The sequence below is a fragment of the Oncorhynchus mykiss genome, chromosome 13 (genome assembly GCF_013265735.2).
Source record: "Oncorhynchus mykiss isolate Arlee chromosome 13, USDA_OmykA_1.1, whole genome shotgun sequence".
NCBI classification, from domain to species: Eukaryota; Metazoa; Chordata; class Actinopteri; order Salmoniformes; family Salmonidae; genus Oncorhynchus; species Oncorhynchus mykiss.
In genome coordinates this window covers 43017945-43039232 of record NC_048577.1, presented here as the reverse complement: position 1 = coordinate 43039232, position 21288 = coordinate 43017945, and the positions used below count along the sequence as shown (strand labels likewise).

Here is a 21288-nt window from a genome sequence, read left to right as displayed (position 1 = left end):
TCAAATTATATTGTTATAAAGTCGCAAAATAACACGCGTCTCTACACCCCATTCCTGCATTCATACCAAGACATGGAATTACTTTGACACACAGCTGGCGAGAGAGAACATAATGTTGCACAAGCGTGTCACTGCTATGTGTATGTTTTGAGGTGGTATGTGAAAAGCGAATGACAGGTTCTCATTTCAATCACTATTCTGTATTACAAAATACAGTAGGCTACACCGCTGCATTAAGTATTCAGTGTATGAATGTTTAATGCGAGTATAATCTTACGCAGTGGAGATCTAAACACAAATTATATAAACTAGACACTAGACCATGTTACCGCCTGCAATAATGTGCATGGTAATCGGTGGGAATCATTAATGTTAAGTGAATGAAAAGTAGGCTAGATATTAAGTGGAAATGGTTAAGGAAAAAAAAGTGGAGGCGGGGTAGGGAGGGCGGAGACAGTTGTTTATATTCGTGTGTCTGTAACTCGTCAACTCTTCTAGTGAGCTAGAAGCAAGATTCACTATTTCAACCGAGTTGCACTACTAGGTAACAATATTATATAAATACGCGAATAGATATAGGTTCTGATTTGACTTATCCAATAAGGCCGAGGATCAAGGAAAGGAGTGTACAACATTTTAAGTGAATCTCCTTATGTGAATTTTAAAAGTTGGACAAAAATAAGAAGGTAGGCTGTTTCACATAGGAAACAGGCGGAAAGCATAACATAGTATAAAGGCACAACGCGCGCAGCAGAGTGGTGACCTGGCCAGAGCGCGATGTTTGGAATGATAAAGAATTCCATTTTCGGGAACACGGAAGAAACGGACTACAAATTGCTCAGCAGCGAGACCAAGGTAGGATACACCTTGACCTGTCCGTTTCAACTTTAGAGTGTGTGTGTCTGTCAGTCAAGCATTGCATGACTTGGTCGCGCGCGCCACTGTACACCTCCGTCTTGTTTGGTGCATAAAACAACTGGTCATTACAGACAGATCTCTTCAGTATCTCGCAATTAAAAAAAAATTCTAAGACAGTTTTAGTTTGTTACTCACTTTGGTTGCAGTGAAACTAGCCTATTGGCCCGAGCCTACCATGATCTCAAGAAAAATGTATTTTGATTATCAGTAGGCCTGTGTATTATGCATTTTATGAGTTATGTAATGCCAATACCTTTAAAGTGTTTGACCTTTTGAAACCAACCATTATTAATTACACCTTACCTCCTGACACCTGTGAGCTCACAGTAGAGGGTGGGGGCAGATCTCTGTGATCCCTATGACCTCAGTAGTGGCACCACTGTGTATACTGCTACACTGACCCTACAGCTGACAGACACATCTACAGACATTGGCCTGACAAAAAGATTGATCATGAATCTGGAACTACTTCAATCTATAACATGCAACCAGATGACCAAAAAGACTGTGAGGAATAGGAAAAATACACTATCAATAGGCACATGAGTGGCCATTAAATAGGCGATAGGCTATTAGCAGTTTTGAAGTCAGTCAGTGCTAAATCTGTTAACTTCACTCGAGACTAAATGATCACACTGAAATCTCACACAGACACACGATCAGAGGAAATCTGAGAGGAGTCTGACATCATACACTCGTAATTAAAACTGAATACAGATGAACTGTCTACACACACACACACACACACACACACACACACACAGAGCTTGGTGGGCCCTCATATTACAAATGGCTTAGAAATGGAAGGAGATGGCTTTAAAGCTAGAATCCTTAGTAGTTACATCCATTTTTTGGACTTATAAATGAATGATATCTACACATTGATTCTTGAAGAATATAAAATAAATGCCTCATGAGCTTGGTTCAACTCTCATACCCCATCACCCCAATGTTGGTAAACAACATAAATGTAAACAAACACTGTATAGCCTCAAAACATGGTTAAAACTATAATTTTGGTATCATGGATGGTCAGTCCTTGTGTCCTTTCTCTGTCTGTGCATTTAAGAGCGGTTACAAAACAAAGGCGGGTGCTATTCTTTTTATTTTCATGTTTTTTTCTTCTTCACAGTATTGATATTACGCAATGTTTTAATTCCTCTGAAATTATCTTACTTGGCACCATGAATTGTTTAGTAATGACAAGACATTTGATTAGATGGACAAGTTGACAGCACAATATGCTTATTATATAATGACAGCACATTGTCTATTTCTTGATACACAAGACAGGCTCATACTCCAAGACAACTGAATGGTTATAGAGGCCATAGTTGTCATGTAAGATTGAAATGTCAACTTCTCTGTGTGAGAGGTTCACAAACTTCCCATGAGATTGTGTGGTGACATTCAAACCAATTAAAACCTTTTGTTTAAAAGTTAGAAAAAGAAAGAGAGTGGGTTGAATATGAAATGAATTTCTAATATTAGCACATCCACAGTAATTATGGCCCATGTATACCCAGCTGAGAGACAGAGTAATTATTAAATACGAAGGTTGCAGGATTCCAGCTAAGCACACACACTAATTGCACCTTTAGACTGAACTCAGGAACAAAGTGTTCAATTATTGCTGTTGGAACATGTCACCTACATGTATTGTTAATGTTGGTCACAGTGACATATACCGTGGGCTCCAAAGTATTGGGACAGTGAATTTTGTTGTTGTTTTGGCTCTGTACTCCAGCACTTTTGGATAATTTTACTCTAAATAAGAATAGAATGTTTCCAAATACTTAACTTTGTAATACTTTAATACACATATAAGTGAATTTGTCCCAATTATTTTGGTCCCCCAAAAGAAGTGCTGTATCTAAATGGTTCACCCAACATGGATGAAAATACCCTCAAGAGGACTATCTGCACTTTAACCTCATAGTCAGTGTATCATTTCAAATCCAAAGTGCTGGAGTACAGAGCCAAAATAACAAAAATTGTGGAACAACACAATGGGAATGACTATGCAGTGGGCCAGTTGACACCAGTGACACATCATAGTAAGAAAACGTGTTAAAGATATGGCATTAACTGTCATCCCATCTTGACTGTAGTTATGTCTTATGAGCTTTACATTTACATTTATTCCACAGTCTCAAGGATGGGTTGCAGCCACAACGCCTTCATCAATATGAACACCAAACACTAGTCAAAGCACTATGAACGAGTTCTCGACATCCCAATTAGACCAGCTGTAGTTGCAAGGAAACAAAACACGAAGAAGATTTAACTTCTTTAGGAAAACAACCCTAATATTGGAAACAAACATTACTATGTTGTCATCCCGTCCTACTTTTAAATAGTGTTTTCAGTGCATAATGTAGTATTTACATTGCCTCATATGTCAAGTCATGTAGCAGGCATTCGCATTCAGCGTGAGTGATTTAAAACAAGGGATAACTTAGTGGAATGGATCTGAACAAAAAAAATTGGTGCTTTCAAAAATGCGGCCTTCGCAAAACTGATTTACTCAAGACTGGTTATGGAATGAGTGATTATTGTGAAACGTAACTTTCCTCTGTTATTTAATGGTTGATATTTCTCAGCATAAGCCTTCCTCTTAGGACAAGTACATCATAACATGTATAAGAACAGGCAGCAAGTCAGTGAGTGTGTGTACACATCGCATTAACCCCACTCTGCCGTGTGTGTGTGTGTGTGTGTGTGTGTGTGTGTGTGTGTGTGTGTGTGTGTGTGTGTGTGTGTGTGTGTGTGTGTGTGTGTGTGTGTGTGTGTGTGTGTGTGTGTGTGTGTGTGTGTGTGTGTGTGTGTGTGTGTGTGTGTGTGTGTGTGTGTGTGTGTGTGTGTGTGTGTGTACAGCGCCTATGGTTTGGTCTTACGTAAGAACAGGCATCTTTGTCCCATTATTCTCTTTAGGCTTCATTAAACACTGCGGGGCCCTGAGAGCAGAGCAGGACTGAACTGGAATCAAATCAGCGTAATATTTTTGATCTACATCCTTTTCTAGGGGCATTTGGCTGTCCTCTGTTAATTTCCACTCCAAGTGTTTCACCGGCATCAGTGAGCACAGATTCTGCCCATTGCATATCGCCAATCACTGCACCCCCAGCCCCACCCCCCTCTAACCCCCAAGTAGTGTGTGGCGTCCTTCCCTCTGAACAGTTTGTCAACGTGTGTCATTGGTGAATCACGTTTTGCCTCCTGCTCTCTTCCCCAGGACGGGGTCAGCTACGAGGTGCGGAGGTACGATGGTGCAAAGTATGCCTCAGTGAGCTCAGAGGGGCGGACCTTTGACCAGGTGATGGGGGAGCTAGTGAGGAAGCTTCTCGTGTACATTGGGGGAAGCAACGACCAAGGTGAGCCAATCAGAGAGCAGGGCCTGTCCTGTCAGTCAGTGGACTTCATATGTGGACACATCTTTAATGAGCCCTAAGCTCATAAAGATCTAGGGTCTCGACTCAATCCATATCGCTGATATATTCATCGCTATAGCGCAATTTAAATTTGAAGGACATTTCCTGATTGAGCCGACATATGCAGGGCTTACCATGAATGCGGAAACATTGCCTTTAAATTTCTAACTAACCTCTGTAGCGCAGGTCTTAAGCGCTACGGATTGAATTGAGCCACAGATGTAATGTGCATATCTGAAAGTATTGAATTGATGTAAGCAAGTAATATGAAAACTCTTCCTAGTTTACCAGAGGATTTGATAGTGTTATTACCATGTTACTGGCACCTATTCAGTACTTTCAGATCTTCAAGGATGACTGAAGAAGTGTCTACTCTGTTTGATGCTAGAGGTCAGTTTGAAACTGGGCCTAAGAGGATGCAATGAACTCAATGCACACATAACACTGTTGCAATAAGTTGTCTGCTATCCCCTCTATCTGTCCTCTGTATCTTTGTTTTCCAAGGGGAGGCAATGGGGACGACAGCACCGGTTATCATCACAGTATATCCCAGGGACGATGGTGTGATGTCACGCCGTCTGGTGGTTAGCCTCAGGATTCCCACCAACTACCAAGTCAGTCCCCCTGTACCCATCGACAGTGCCATCAGAATCGAGGATCGACCCGGCATGACTGTCTACTCACTGTGGGTGTCTCCATGCAGTCTTCACCTCACTTTGTTCTTTAATTCTTTACGATAATTGTTTTATTTAATATTCATATTCAATGATTTGATCACATATCCTCTTTATCTCTCCTTTCCTATCCACCTACCCTTGCTTTTCACAGGCAGTTTGGAGGCTTCGCAGGGGAGACTGAGTACCGAGCAGAGGCCTCTCGCCTAACCAAAACTCTTGGTGAGACTGCCCCATTTCAGCGGAAACAGTACTTCTGCTGCACCTACGATCCACCAATGAAACCCTACGGCCGACGCAACGAGGTGTGGTTCCTACAGGAGGAGCCATAAGGGAAGCATTAAGACCGACTCTTAATAATAACCTATAGTCACTTCCTCTCCTTCATCTTCACGGATCACTCCACATCTGGATCTTTATCCCCAAAAAATAGGATATGTGAACATAATATGGCAACAATTTGTTTTCAAATCAGTGCAAATGAAGGAGAGGTGATGCAAAGAAGTGTATTAGACTATTGAAAGGTCATAAAGGGGAGGGATGGGCAGCGGGCTACATAGTTACTGGTCCAAAGTAGTGCAATAGTACGATACCATTATCAGTAACTGGATATTAAGTGGCCTGGGGTAGGAGCCACTAACCACAATGTACCGCTGTGTTATAGGTGGTACATCATTAAGTTCTTAATTTTGTACACCCAGGGTTTGACACTCCCCTTAAAACATGCTTCATAGTACTGGGAAGAAAAGCACATTAAATCAGGCTGTACACATATCACAATTCAGCAGTCTAATTAAATGATGCCTCACTTCACACACCATAAAAACAAAATGACAGTTAAGTATTCAATATGTAAATTAAGTTTTAAAAAGCACAATTCCTTTTCCCAAGGGAGGGGATTGGAAATAAACTAGGAATTGAGCCATAGAGTAGTGATAGTCAAATGTTTTCCTGAGTATGAATTAGTTGGTGGGGAGGGTATGAAGGGGAAATGTGTTAGTCATTCCTTAAGTGTTATCATTTGAGATGTCTAATCCTTCTGTGATGATGACATGAAAACTTTAAGACAGCAGTTGTGTGTAATGAATGTTTTGGCGTGCTTGTATTTGGAGTCTTTGAATTGTAATGTTACTTATTATGATTCTTGAAACTGTATTTTGAAATACCTCTGTATAGTGTGTGATTTTCTGTGAAAATATGGAGTGACGATATCGTCAGGATTTGATAGCGTTTTATATCATAATATGTTATTCAAGATATTACTAATATGATTTTTTGTGCAATACTGACATTTCCTTTTTTTTTAGTTCTATACAAACAAAAGAATGCTTAAAATACTGGCACACCACTGTTTTGGATAAGTTTTACATAAACATTTATTTATTATTAGATTTTGAATCAATATGAAGAACTCAAAATAAGGAGTATGGTTTACAAACAAGATATTTCAGACATTTGATTAATTTAAGCAGATAATTAAAACCAACCAAACCTCTAACCTAAAACTAGTACAAAAATGTCCTCTCTATGCACTCTGAGAAAATAGCAATTATATGGTCTGTTAGTCACTACAACTCAGTTTAATCAGGAATAAATGAGTGGTTTTCACAGGTTAATTCGTCACAACTGCAAGAAAGCACTGTGTAGCGGGCTAGCGGCTAAATAAATACATGGCCTAGTAACCCCACACTTGTGTAATTGCACAGAGTAGGGTTTTGGTTTCAGCCGGGCTTTGCATTCATCAATACAATATACAGGGTTCGACTAGGACATGGGTTATTCATGTGACCAGTTATCATCTCTAGGCTCAACACAAGTTATGTGAAATCTAGGAACATTGCACATTACCAATAATCTCACATATGTAGCGGTACATGTCAGTGCTCCATCCAATTGCCATATTCAAACAACATGCACTTCCTTCCTTCCTTCAATAAAAAGCCAGAAATAATCTAGAAAAGATATGGTGTGCAATGAGAGCACTGGGAACTTCAGCTTTCATTCAAAGCTCTCTGGAACAAACTTAAACCACGCACCAACACAATGGAAACACTTACTGTGAACGTGAATGTAAAAATACTTTACAATACTAGTAGGAATAGAAATTGTCGTTTTGTTAATAAAGCATCATAATTTTAATCGAAAATTGTTATAAAATGTATTTTGGTAATAAACCTCTAGATTTAAAAAATGCTGTAAATATTTAATGCCTATACATTCCCCATACTGCCCCTCACATGTTCCTCAACAGGGCAGGTAGAAACCCTTTCCTAAGTACAGGACAGTTCCACATTTTAACAGACTGAAGGAGAGAGAGACGACCATGATAACTGAAAAGATTGAATACTTATCTGTTAAGTGAATAACCATTTACTTGGCAATTGACAAAATAAAATAAACTGAGTGGGAGGGGGTGAAATAAAGCTTTACTCATGATTAAAAGGAAACATTCATAATTTGAAAATGTCCCAACATTGTTGTGCCTCAAAATTATGTGTGAATTGCCAGAAAAATAATCTTGCCTTTTTGTCAATGTAGTACTTTATACTTTCCTTTCCAGTCTAATAATTATCATCCCCTTAATAATTTGCTGTTACATTTATTAGGGGATGATGGTTATTGAGCTTTAGTTGTTCTTCTTCTCTGGATAGCCTGGGTAAGGAGCAGGAGGAGCTGAAGGTGCATATGGAGGAGGCTGTTCCTATGTGGGAATAAACAGTGATAGAATATCTTCAAAACGCTGAACTAAAAACATCAACACAGCATAAAGTGCATGCACTGACTGGACATGGAGAGAATAACAGGTCCCTTACCATGGGCATGTAGACATTGTGGGGGTTGTTGGGGTTGAAATAGGCGCTGCCTGCTGCCTCTGCTGCCTTGGCATTACCTGAGGATCAGGGAGAGAAATGAGGGGAGAATAATGTACAGTAACTGATACAGAAGCACATGCTTCTGTAGAGTAACTGTAGAGTAGGAGAGACAATGGAGCACACTTAGCACAGTATATTGCAGCAGGATACTCGTGACAAGACATCTTCCGGACAGAATGATGCACACGTCCAACTCTATTTCAATTCTCCAAAACCCACAAATAGACACACAACTGACATGTAAATGAGGCGTACTGAGTTTAGAACAACTGGGTTGTTTCATGGGGTAAGGGAGACTAGAGGTGAGAGGTATTTTGTTTGTTTCTCCTTTTTAATATGATGTGTACCGTGTACGACATCAGCACTCCTTTCTTAGTGCCATACGTCATATGCTTCATATTGAGGCAGACTGATGGCATCAGACAGATGCAGCGATGCAGACATACAGAGAGAGACAGGGAGACAAACCTGCAGGGGGAGCAGCCCAGTTTTGGGGGGGGCCAGGATAGGGGGGAGGTGGGGCCATGTAGGCAGGGGCAGATGGGTACATTCCTGCAACACACGAGAGAATACCCAAAATACTCATAACAGCCTTGGGGACACATCTTTACTTGAATAGTTATAAATATTGACACCAATCAATAAAATTCATAACAATGGAGGCGTTATTGAAAATGTTTCCGTATTTAAGTGCTATGCAATCTCTAATGTAAACTTAAATCTCCTAGCATCACAGCATTTGATTCTCAATTATTATGACCCAAACCTGCATAACATACAAACAGTTTTATAGTGATGATAAAGTTCTTTAATAACAAACCTGCGGCTGCCATAGGGTAGGGATAGCCCATGTTGCCTGGGGGAGCCTGGTAGAAACCATTCTGCTGGGGTGGGGGTTCATACGGGTAGTTCTGAGGAACAGGTGGTGGGCCGTAGCCATTCATCACTCCAGGAGAGGGATAGCCAAAGGAGGCACCTCCATTTTGAGCAGGAGGGGCACGAGATGCTAAAACAAAGTTGAGGGTTAATCCTAAAATACAGACTGGACTAAAAGAGTAACATGTATAACAAATATGTAGCCTAACAAATATAACAAACTTTGACTGCATTACCAGGAAATGCTTTAGTGATGTACAATTAAAAAATTAATGAAACATGTACGATATAAACTGAGTACAGCAGATAGTGTATGTTAAATGACAAATAGGCTCTGTACTGACAAACATGGCAGTGATGAAATGACTTACCATTTGTTGCCAGTTTGAAGAGGTGCTGACCTAACTCAATGGCTCCCCCACTGGAAAAAGACATCTTGAAGCTAGCCTGGCCTTCCCAGCCTCCTGAAACCAAAGAAAGTAGAGTCAAAACATTGATGAGGACTGTGTCTTTGCATTAAATTACACGTCTGATATTGAATTATAATCAGTGCTTTGGAGGAGATGGCACACTTCAATTTCTATGACTGCAGCTAAACACGACTATTGCTGCTGGTAAAAACTTTGACACATAGACATTGTAAAGTAAAATGAGATTGTGGTTTACAGACTGATGTCAGCCTCGGAAAATATCTGGCCTTGGCAAATCACCCTTGCGTCATTGATTCACTTCTGCATGTATTCCTAGGACACATCAGGCCATACCTGGGACTGGAGGTCATAAACACTTTGCATGCTCTACAGTTATTTCCTCATGATGGTGTTGAATGCTACAGGAGGACAACAAACTGCTGCCTACCCCCAGCTTCAGCAGACACTGTGCCCCTGATGTAATTGGCGGCGAAGACTGGCTGCTCAATGCTGCAGCCCTTCATCAGGTAGTACGGGAACATCACAGACCCCAGGCTGTCCTTGGCATTACTTGACACAAACACCAACTGAAACGAGGACAAACAGAGAGAAAGAGGGCAATGAGATGGGACGCAGAGCAATGGTAGTCCTCCAGTTTGTGATACTCATCGTTTGATGTGACGCAGACAGGATGGCGTGAGTGGTGAAACAGAAGAGTTTTTATTTGTATTTCAAAAAAAAAACTTTTACCCCTTTTTCTCAATATCCAATTGGTGGTTAAAGTCTTGTAGCCACAACTAGTCTTGTAGCTGCAACTACCATACGGACTCAGGAAGGTCGAGAGCCATGCGTCCTCTGAAACACGACCCTGCCAAGCCACACTACTTCTTGACACACTGCTCACTTAACCCAGCCGAACCAATGTGTTTGAGGAAACACCATCCAGCAGGTGACCGGCCCGCCACAAGGAGTCACTGGAGCGCGATGGGACAAGGGCATTCCGGCAGGCCAAACCCTCCCTAACCCGGACGACGCTAGGCCAATTGAGCGCCGCCTCATGGGTCTCCGGGTTGCGGTCAGTTGCGTCACAGCCTGGGATTGAACCCGGGTCTGTAGAGACGCCTCTGGCACTGCGATGCAGTGCCTTAGACCGCCACGACACTTTTGAGTTTTGATGTTGAGCCTTTTCCCAACAAAATGATGTTAGGATATATAAGTTAGCCCATTAAAACTTTTGTGCTGAATACATTACGTTGTTACAGGTGTCAAGCTTATGGGCATGTGGCAGCAGTGTGTAGGAGGGAGGTTCCTAGATGTGAGAGGTGTGCAGAAGGGCATGAGACAAAGGAATGTGTAGCATTGGGGAAAGTAGTGGTATGTGTTAATTGTAGGGGGGCTGGAGATCAGAAATGTTCGGTGCGAGAGGCAGGTTGAGGTTTCCAGGGTTAGAGTAGTGCAGAAGTTGTTGTATGCTAAGGCACTGAAGAAAGTAGAGGAAGATGGGTCAAGGGGGAGGGATCCTGAGAGGAGTGGTGTGAGTAGTAGAACAGTACCAGTACAGAGGGATAGGCTAAAAAGTGATATGTTTCAGTAAGATTGGATTTTTAGCATTTATAGCAATGGTTATCAACTGTACTGCAGGTAAGTCGCAGAAAATTGAGGTTGTGGTGGCAGCTGCAGAGATGTATTTGGGTGTGTGAGACTTGACGTCAGAAGAGTTACAGGATGTGTTCAGTGGTGGTTTCCCATCTTTTCAGGCTGTTGAACTGAGGTAGGACTAAATAGATTTAAATAGTGGAGCAGGGTGGTGGGTTTTTAGTGAGTGCAGGGTTAGATGGTAGGGTATTTGTAGATTGTTTTGTATAGATTTCTTTAAGCAAAGAGTTATACTCCAGTCTAGTAGGTGACGGTAATGCAACATTTATTGGATGCCAACCGCTATTAAAGAAAAATGATTGTCTTCCAACAGGCACACAGGACCAGCATGGTCAGATAATAAACATACCCTGTATGGAGTGAGGTAAACAGTCCCTTTCTTGGTCCCCCTCAGCAGGTCTGTCTTGCTGGTGACATCACTGAAGGACAGCTCCACATTCTTGCATTCCCTCAACACACTAGTGGATGATACATGTTCAGTTTAGGCATGTGTAGTGAATTTACAGACAAATAGGTATAGTATGTATGATAGGTCAAATACTGTCGTAGAATCCTAGCAGAATCGAGCGTCAAGGAACAGTGGGATTCTGTATGGTCTACATAATTTCACATACTGGTTGGTTGGTTAAATCTAATACTTCCAGAATGTGCCAAATCTAACTATTATGAATAGTTCTTTATTCGTATATTTCCTAAGTTCCTGTTACTTGATCAACTTCCTAAAACTGTCACACCGTTTACTTTAGACTCAGGTGGTAGTAGAGGCGGGCGGGCTCAATCTCTTTGTTGACTTTGCTGTGTCTACCTCCCTGGATAACAAACTTATTTAGCTAGCTTACTCTTACACCTAGTTTTACTAAAGTACGAAAATATATCTAGCTAACGTTAGCTTTAATACGTTCCTAAGGCGTAATGATGACTGGCTGACTTGGTACTTAGGTAGCTTTTCCTGCCAGCAAGGCCAACGACAACGCTGACTGAGAGTTAGCTAACAGTTAGCTAGCTAAAAATAATTAAACCAGCTAGCTAACGACGTTAGGACTACAAAATAGCGCTTGCTGACTGAAAAAAAACAACCCAAGTAGCTAACTGACATTGGCTAGATTTAATTAACACTATGTACGGAAGCAATCTTGCTAGCTAATATTACCATAACAGCTAACTAAGCTACCTTTAGAAAGTGAGCTTCGTGGCGATTAATGATTCACTAACCTCTCGCCGTTGTTTATCAAAACTCCTCCGTTTTGAGAATGATTTCGATTTAAAGCCATGTTCAGATAGTTTAATGTACTGTCAGGTACAGCTACACACTGGAAATAAGAGGAATGCCCCAAAAACCTCAAAGTGTTACGTCACAGGATCAGCTGTTTCATGTGCTGCGACTGCAATGTTCTGTTTGCCAACATTGTTTCCCATATTGTCAACAAGCCTTTGAATTGAGATTGTCATATAAATCTAGTGTGTTGAGGTTAGGTGGGATATTTGAGATTGGTTTGGATGAAATAATACAGCATTGTGGTTGTGAAGAGAGCTGAGCAGGCCTAAGGAGTGTAAATGCTTTTCATATATGATTAATTATTGCTTAAATATCATCCATTATTTTATGTTTTTATGGAATGTGCTTCGAGTTTGCCTCTCAGTCATAGTCCAATACTGGAACATATAATGAGGTGGCTATATATTCCAAATTGGGTTATATAATTCTGCTTGTACATCCAACACATGTAATGGAAAAGCTAGTAGGCCAATTGTGTAATCAGTTTATGACTCATGAGTCATGACTTATGTATGGTCCAAAAAAAGGATGGAATACAGAAAAGAAAAATACATGTGAACATTTTCTCATCACTTAGTTTAACTATGTGTATATCATGTCCATTCCACTTTTAACTGACATGAGGCATGTCTTGTCTCAGTGGGACAACTTTTAATTTAGCTGCAATTATGTGGATCACATGAATTTACAAGTAATCTTGCTCTACGATCTTCCTCAAATTGCTACATGCAAAAAGTAGACTTCCAAGTGTTGTCCTATATAGCTATTTGCATCCTGTTCTGTGTCTGCATTACATGGGGGACAATGCCATGCATGGGCACAGTGACAGTAGGCCTACTGAACACAGTGTTTATAGTATGAAGATACAACATTCTATTTAATTTTGTGGCTTCCAATATGTAGCAAGAAGATGGGCCTGGCTATGTAATAAAATAAGATAGTTCTTTATTAATCCCCAAAAGGGCACATTTGATTGAACCAGCCAATACATAACACCACCAATAAATACACAAAGGACACACTGACATTAATAGCAGCACATCATCAATGAATATAAGTGCTCATGTTAAAATTCCTCATAGCATAGGGACTGAGAAATGAGCATGGCAACTGTGAGAGAAGAGAAGGGGATTGAGGTTGTTATGTAATAATTGCATTTACTGACCCTGAGGTGAACATTAATTGCCTAGTATTGTATGCAGAGTGCAAATGTGCCATACACTACCTTCACTTTACTTTGACCTTTTAATCAAGGGGGATTCAACATAGTATTATAATGAAAGTCCACAATATAGCAGAACTTTTCCCCACAGTTAAGAAAACAATGGGGTAAACGTTGGAAGGATCGCTTAATAATAAATCAAATGTATTCATAAAATGAAATGTTATCATTCTTTCAGTCACGGATGTATTACATACAGCAGGCCACCATACTGTCAGACTGTGATAATTGACTTAATCACCTGTAGGCTAACAAAGCCTGACGCATGTCCTGCCTTATCACTCCAATTACTGGTCTTGCACGACACGTTTCTTCACTACACAAAGAAACCACACAAATACCGCGCAAAATATTACTTTTGTCACAATTATATTGTTCAATTGTGAATCATTTAACTAATTCAAACATAGCATAACCTGTAGCTTAACAATGCTACTTGTGATTTGTGTAATTTTTGCATTCTTTGCGCCATATTACCGATGCCTTTCAACTCTCGTGCAGCAGAAACCCGCTCAAACTAGAGCACAAGATGCCCTGCCTCGAGTCACCTGCACCGCCCGACGAATACGCGCAGTTTTCGGTCAAGCGGTTCTTCATAACCTGCACGTAAAAGGTAAATAGCCATTAAATTTTAGCCCTCTATATCTGCAGATTTTGTTTGTTTAATTAGAATGTATGGTATGCTGGGTGATCTCATTTTCCCCAGACAGGTCTGGAGTCAGTGTGCCTGTGCCAAAAGCCAAAAAACATTGTGGAGTGAGAAGGGGAGAGAAGAATGGTACCCTTTCTTTCCAGAGTCGATATGACAGTTGCTACACACAGGTTGAGGTATGGTAATGTGTTTTTTGATGTTCATTGCATTGAGAGGTCTTGGTCTGTGTGTGAACCTACTGATTGCCATATCAAACCACTTTGGTTTATCTTTAGGGTGACACAGTGGTTGTGTCTTTGAGAGTCCAGCTGGACTCAGGGGATCAATGGTACAGGGTCAATATTAGCTGCCCCCTACTCAAGAAGATGGCCCAGAAACCCATCATCGGTCGTACCTGTGAGTTCATATAATGTCATAGGGAGTGAATTTAGATTATTTATCCCACATAGTAATTGCAGTGCCATTTAGTACCACCTCTGTAAAAGTCATTCTTCCAATTTACTTTCCTTCAGCACGATCAGGAAAATGCAGCATCCATAGAGCTTTGCGTGTGGACTGTGGGCCCCAGGATGACTCCAATGATGGCTGTCTTAAACTGGGATGCTGCTATGATGATCATGACTCAACTTGCTATTACAGAATGAACAGTAATGGAATTCGCTTTGTGTGTATTTTGTACAATTGAGAACATGCTTCTGAAAGAAAGTATCAGCAGAGGGATAGTAACTGTTGTGGTGAGATTGGCGCATAGTGATTTCAGAGATTAAATGTCAAGAATAACTCCTTGTTTCTGTCTCCTCTTGCTCTCAGCCTGTTCTCTGGATGGCCATTTTGTGTTCTCTGTGAAGGCAACAGACACTGACCCCCCAATCAACCCCAACAACCTTGCCGTCAAGGGTCAGCCACAGTGCTCTCCTGTAGCTACCTCTGCAGATACAGCTGTCTTTAAAATCGGAGTGAGGGAGTGTGGCACAAAGATGATGGTGAGTCAGTCGGCCTAGTTTACCTTCTGCCCTAATCTACAGTAGTATACTTCTGTCCAGAATGCCTCTGGTAGTAGTATAATGCTGCTTTGTCTTGCAGTGTTGAATACTCTTAGGTATGCTAAAATACCTCGTTCCCCCTCTTATATTTACAGGTGAATGGGGATGTTGTAAGCTATGAGGTAGAGGTTGAGGAACTGCATCCAAAGATTACAGGCAAACATTCTCCCTTCAGGTAGCTGCTTATTTCTCTTCCTGCCTGTGGACAGTGCACTACAATTTGGACTACTTTACCATATCGTGGCTTTAGCCAGAACCTAATTGCTTGAAACTGGAGTAAATGTTTTGAATGAGACTTGGTTTGTAGTCTGCAGGTCCAGTGTCAATACGAGGGGTCAGCTCTCCTCCACACTGATCTGTGGTCCTTAAACCCAACTAACCCTCCACCTGTGACTGCAATGGGGACTGTCCGATTGCAGATGAGAATAGCCACAGGTACTGTAGTAAAACAATATGGTTTCCACAGACCAAGCAAGGGATGCCAAATCCAATCACTGCAAGTATATGGCATCAAGAGTTGTCACTTCACACACTGTTACACTGGTAGACCTCCATCATCCTGGCCCTTTTCTTTTTTCCAGATGAGTCCTTTACCTCTTTCCTCCCTGAGGACCAGCTGCCCCTGACCCTCTATCTGCATAAGCCTGTGTATGTGGAGGTGTCAATCGCTCCACCCTCCCCTGACCCCAGTCTCTCCCTGCGTGTGCGTGACTGCTTTGCCTACCCTGCCTCCAGACACTCCGTATGGACACTACTCTATGATGGGTGAGAGGGAGGGAGACAAGATTTCCTATACTGACTCAAGATTAATCACTGTGAATGTGAAGACTGTCAATATACATTGGTTTAGTAGTCTCACTCCCATCCTTCTCCCTGACAGCTGTCCTAACCCTCTGGACAACATAAGGAGTTCTGTCCCAGTGGACAGTCAGGGGAAGACAACCTCTCACTCCCAGGTCAGGAGGTTTGATGTCAAGACCTTTTCCTTCGTGGACCCTGAGACGGGCAATCCCAGTGTGGAAGAGGTAAGGTCTATCCTATTTATCTGAAGAATCTGAACATTTTGCTAATATACTGAACAAAAATATAAACGCAACATGTAAAGTGTTGGTCCCATGTTTCATGAGCTGAAATAAAATATCCCAGAACTCTTCCATACACACACAAAGCATATTTCTCTCAAATGTTGTGCACAAATTTGTTTACATCCCCCGTTAGTGAGCATTTCTCATTTGCCAAGATAATCCATCCACCTGAAAGGTGTGGCATATCAAGAAACCGATTTAAACGGCATGATCATTACAGAGGTGCACCTTGTTCTGGGGATAAGAAAAGGCCACTCTAAAATGTGCAGTTTTGTCACACAACACAATGTCTCAGGTTTTGAGAGAGCGTGCAATTGACATTCTGACTGCAGGAAGATCCACCAGAGTTGTTGCCAGAGAATTTGTTTATTTCTCCACCATAAGCCGCCTCCGTCGTTTTAGAGAATTTGGCAGTATGTCCAACCAGTCACACAACCGCAGACCACGTGTAACCACACCAGCCCAGGACCTCCACATCCGGCTTCTTCACCTGCGGGATTGTCTGAGACCAGCCACCCGGACAGCTGATGAAATTGAGGAGTATTTCTGTCTGTAATAAAGATCTTTTGTGGGGAAAAACTAATTATGATTGGCTGGGCCTGGCTCCCAAGTGTTTGGGCCTATGTACTCCCAGGCCCACCCATGGCTGTGCCCCTGCCCAATCATATGAAATCCATAGATTAGGGCCTAATTTATTTATTTCAATTGACTGATTTCCTTATATAAACTGTAAAATTGTTGAATTTATTGCATGTTATGTTTATTTTTGTTTGGTGTATATTGTCAAAACAAAGATCTCTTGGTCCTCCATCTGCTACAGTGTTTCCCAACCCTGATCATCGATGACTCAACAGTACACATTTTCATTGTAGCCCTGACAAGCACACCTGATTCAACTAATCATCAAGCCCTCAATGAGTTGAATGAGATGTGTTTTGTCCAGGACTACAATGGAAATGTGTTATGTTGGGGTACTGGAGGACCAGGGTTGGGGAAAAACACTGATTACTGAATCTTGTCTCTCAGGTCTACTTTTACTGCTGGGTGGAAATCTGCACAGAGGAGGAAGAGTGTAAACAACATTGCTCCATCACCTGTGAGTGTTTCAGGTCTCTGTTCTACATTCACCCTGACACTGTGAATTGGGTTATTTCATCCAATAGTCATGCTGTCTCATCCTCTTCCATCCAGCACCTGATGGTGAGAGGGCGAGGAGGGAGTCTGGGTCAGATCGAGTTGCCCAGTTAGTCTCATTTGGTCCTGTTTTGTTGGGTCAGAACAGTAAGGGAATCATAGTGATCTGAATATAGGTAAGCACATTCCAAATAGGGGAGAGTGGGGTAAGTTGAGCCATTTTTTTTTTAGATTCAACATCACTCTGTCAAGGGAAATGTAGTATTCTTTCTAACAAAGATATCTACTTATTTCAGGATGTGTATCCCTGGAAATAATCAGAATTAATTTAAGCGTTAGTTTTGAAAACATAGCTTGACCCTGAGTAGTTGAGCCACCTACACATTTCTGTACTGAATTAAATATTACCGTCTTTTTAAAATCCTGTATATTTTTCACAAACACAATTCAACACAATCACAATTTTTCTTTTAGTCTTTTAATCAATTTAAGCATATTTCAACACAGGCCTAACACCTAACGTTGTACTTTTTTACACTTTTAACATATACCAGCAATAATTTCTTGCATTATGCCTGGGAAGAACTCTTATATTTTTACTATATTAACCCACACAACTACAACGATGCACTTTCATGCTAGGCTTAGGACCACATATTGAAGCTTATAGACTCCAACTGATGTATAGAACAACCTTTAATGATCTATTTTGTTTAGATCCAAGCATCATAACTTGGCTTAGCTTACCTCTTTTTCCATGTAATTACATCTTCATACCCAAAATGTCTCAATTTACCCCACAGCTGCTGTATGAGTGGAATAAAACTGACACTAACATTTTCTCTTGCTAGCGGCCCTCAGCATTTCAGGTGTCAATGTACTCTGTCACGGTCATCTGTACCTCCATCCTGTTCTTCCTCCTGTTCTCTTCATGGTCAATGAGTTTAAGTGGAAGAAAATGACGTGGAACTGGAAACCAGAAACAATGAGACTGGCCTACAGGTTGAACAAGCCCAATAAAGCACCTCTATGAAAACGTATTTACAATTGGTATTTTATTTCAACTACCATTAAATACCTTCACCTGCCATGCGCATTCCAAATGTACATCACATGTATTATGCAGCCAGTTTGCCTTTGACACTTTGGTAAAGGTCACGTAAACTGAGTACATAGCGCTACATCTGAAAGTAAATATCAGATATTAAAGCCTCCTATCCTACAGCCCCAGAAATAGCAGAATAAGGGTGTTGGAAAACCTGAAGTGATCCTAAGGTAATGATTCACAACTTTTGAATCAAATACCAATCAAACTTGAAGACTCCATACGTTACTGTATCAGTGACAAACAAGAAAACTAAACAAACAGAATAAATTGATATTTATTGACATCAATGATGTGGTTAGGTGGTTTAAAAAACAGGAAGGTGGAGAGAATCTCAAGAAACTTGATTCAGTAAGGTCGGAACTTCCTCTGTGCTCTTAGCAAAGCAATTCGCTGTTTGTCCTCTTCAAACTTTTTCCTCAGTTCAGCGATGTCTGAAAGAGAGAATAACCCTTTTCAAAATGCAGAGTGACTGAGTAATATGGACAGAGTTAGCAGTGAAGCCAGAATGACTGAACAAAAAAGTTAGTTTTGCACTAAATAATAAAAGGATTTCACCACACGTTGTGATCAAATGACTAGAACCATAACTTACGTTCTTTCTGTGTGTTTCTGTGCTGCCAGGTGTAGAAGTTCATGAGCTCCTTTCGCTTCCTCTTTCTGCTCTCCTTCTGCAGAGCTTTCTGATTGGATACCTCACTGTGGGGGCGGGTCTTGGTCCCGCTTTTACCCCTGGTAACTTTTACCCAGCCCTCCTCATCCTCCAGCTGCTCCTCAGCCTCCTCCTTTTGTCGCTCTGCCTCCTGGGTAAGAAAAAAAAAATGTTAACAGAAATACCAAAATGAGTTGAGATTGAGATACAGGGGGAGAATTTGACCTCTTCTTTTCTCTTATCATAATCCTGCATGAAGGTGTCAACTGCCTCCTGTAGTTTGTCTGGCTGAGCAAATGACTGCTTGTACTGATGAATCCATTCTAAAGACAAATAAATAAAAGCAAGACAGAAGTGAAAGGCATGTTAAATACTGTATTAAATCTGGGTGAAATGTATTTCCAATTTTATACATTCTGCCGATATTTAGAAAAGACCAAGCATCTAGAAGAGCACTTTAAAGCTCACTCACTCTGTAGACCTGTCCACACAGGTCGCTGCTCTGTGGAAACAACCAATGGGACATCATGGGGATGGGACTTCACTGCTGTAATACTGATGGCCTTCTGAAACACGATGTAACCCACTCTGAACCCCTGTAGGGAATGGAAACAGAAAAGGCTCAATACTGAAAAGGTGTCCATAGGCACTTCAATAATCAATCTGATCTAAACACTGAGCTTCGTTGTCCGGATTCAGGGCATACCTGTTTTTGTGCTGGTGTGAAATACTTGGCCAGCTTGGGTCCTGAGTGCTCAAAGGACCCTGGCTTCTCTCTCAGCTCCACAGACTGAACAGGACCAAACTGAGAGAAGAGCTCCTTTATCACACCCTGAAAGACAGCAGAAAGAGATTAGTACATTTATACCTTATTTAGCCACAGACAGCTGTAGCACAAACATTTCATTTTTCTGTAGACTTGCTATTAGTACAACAATCACATGCACACTGATTGGTAATTGACAGTCTTTACAACAAACGTACCTCAGAGCAATATGGGGGAATGTTAAGGACAAACAGTGTTCTGTCGAGGGGTCTTTGTGTGGTTTTCTCTGCTCGCACCCGGTGCTCTTTTACACATATTTTGTGCTGGGCAACACTGTCAGTACTGAACTGTAGAGAAAGCACTGAGAAGAGTGGTTCAGTCTGAATACAGTCAAAACAGAAACATCTGTCTAGGCAGGTCCTAATACATTGTCTACAACTCCAGGGAGACGCAGAAGTTACTAATGGCTTCAGCCTGAGAGTAAAACATAGTAGACAATATTTGCTTAAGCTACATGATGTAGTCCAAATACTATACAGACATCAAGTTGAGCGATTTTAATCGTTAAACACCAACAACCTCAAGACTCATGTGTTTACAAAGTTTGGTATTGAAGCAAGCTTAAATTGAGTGTTCGACATACGTTGTGGAGTTAGCTAGCTAGAAGCAAGCTAGTGTGGTTGAAACAGAATGAGATCATGATCTAACTAACAAACCCACAATTATATTTTTTAAATCCCATTCTCCGTTTACGTGTGTTATTTTAGAAATGGTTACCTGTAAAACCTCCTGGAATAACACAAGCCTGGTTGGCATGTTTCGTCTTGGACGGCGCCATCTTCTTTGCGACCTTTCACACAGGAAGTAGAAATGGATTGGTTGTAGTCTAAATGTGCTTAATACAAATCCCCCCACCAAAAATGTTAATCCTACTTTTTAGAGGCTCTAGCTGTGTATCACAGGGGCTCTCAAAATGGGGTCCAGGTGTACTGCAGGGTTCCGCGGCCAGATCTCAACATACATATTTAACATTAAATTTTTTACAATTAATATTACTAACAGATTATACGACTTTTGGGATCCGTGGAATAAATGTAAATTATGTAATAGAGCACTATGTAATAGTATTTATTTACAATTGATGTCCTTAGCCCTGGGCAACATGGGCCAAGGGAGGCTCAGGGATATTGGTATTCACAGTATGCCACCATTTATACATTTTTAAACTCAATACTATTCCCAAATTAAAGCTTTAAAACAGCAGCTTGCTCTCTGCCTCATGGCAGAACGTGTAGAATTACATAATAGCTTTAAAGCTGGAACAAAACATCTGCCCCATGACAAAATTAAAATGGCTACATTTTCTCTCAGATGCCAAGAGCAGGGCCTTTTAAATGCTCCTTCCCAGGGTCTGGGACTGTCTGCTGTGCTTTGCTGGGCAAACCATGTAAAACTCCCTGTAAGCCCTTTTTAAATTGCACTCCCGTTGTAATCTGTTTATGAGGGGGTCCCTGA

General features: G+C 41.1%; 4 protein-coding genes across 4 annotated transcripts; 2 read left to right on the top strand and 2 right to left on the bottom strand.

Moving 5' to 3' along the window:
* Positions 1-23: 23 nt before the first annotated feature.
* On the top strand, positions 24-6723 carry LOC110486454 (heme-binding protein 1). Its single transcript, XM_021558073.2, has 4 exons — positions 24-855; positions 4154-4292; positions 4854-5034; positions 5178-6723. The coding sequence occupies exons 1-4, from the start codon at positions 778-780 to the stop codon at positions 5353-5355; spliced, it is 576 nt and encodes a 191-aa protein (XP_021413748.1). The 5' UTR covers positions 24-777; the 3' UTR covers positions 5356-6723.
* On the bottom strand, positions 6382-12219 carry wbp2nl (WBP2 N-terminal like). Its single transcript, XM_021558072.2, has 8 exons — positions 12051-12219; positions 11188-11296; positions 9631-9769; positions 9144-9236; positions 8717-8902; positions 8365-8448; positions 7837-7913; positions 6382-7724 (listed from the first exon to the last, which is right to left on the bottom strand). The coding sequence occupies exons 1-8, from the start codon at positions 12107-12109 to the stop codon at positions 7650-7652; spliced, it is 822 nt and encodes a 273-aa protein (XP_021413747.1). The 5' UTR covers positions 12110-12219; the 3' UTR covers positions 6382-7649.
* A 1304-nt stretch (positions 12220-13523) lies between these two features.
* On the top strand, positions 13524-18286 carry LOC110486451 (zona pellucida sperm-binding protein 4). The gene is made up of 12 exons (XM_021558069.2): positions 13524-13949; positions 14043-14164; positions 14264-14384; positions 14501-14635; positions 14799-14971; positions 15127-15206; positions 15339-15466; positions 15613-15796; positions 15912-16056; positions 17143-17212; positions 17308-17426; positions 18102-18286. The coding sequence occupies exons 1-11, from the start codon at positions 13766-13768 to the stop codon at positions 17418-17420; spliced, it is 1455 nt and encodes a 484-aa protein (XP_021413744.1). The 5' UTR covers positions 13524-13765; the 3' UTR covers positions 17421-17426; positions 18102-18286.
* A 321-nt stretch (positions 18287-18607) lies between these two features.
* On the bottom strand, positions 18608-20707 carry rrp7a (ribosomal RNA processing 7 homolog A). The gene is made up of 7 exons (XM_021558070.2): positions 20551-20707; positions 19992-20134; positions 19714-19839; positions 19480-19603; positions 19233-19330; positions 18951-19158; positions 18608-18789 (listed from the first exon to the last, which is right to left on the bottom strand). The coding sequence occupies exons 1-7, from the start codon at positions 20609-20611 to the stop codon at positions 18704-18706; spliced, it is 846 nt and encodes a 281-aa protein (XP_021413745.1). The 5' UTR covers positions 20612-20707; the 3' UTR covers positions 18608-18703.
* Positions 20708-21288: the final 581 nt, after the last annotated feature.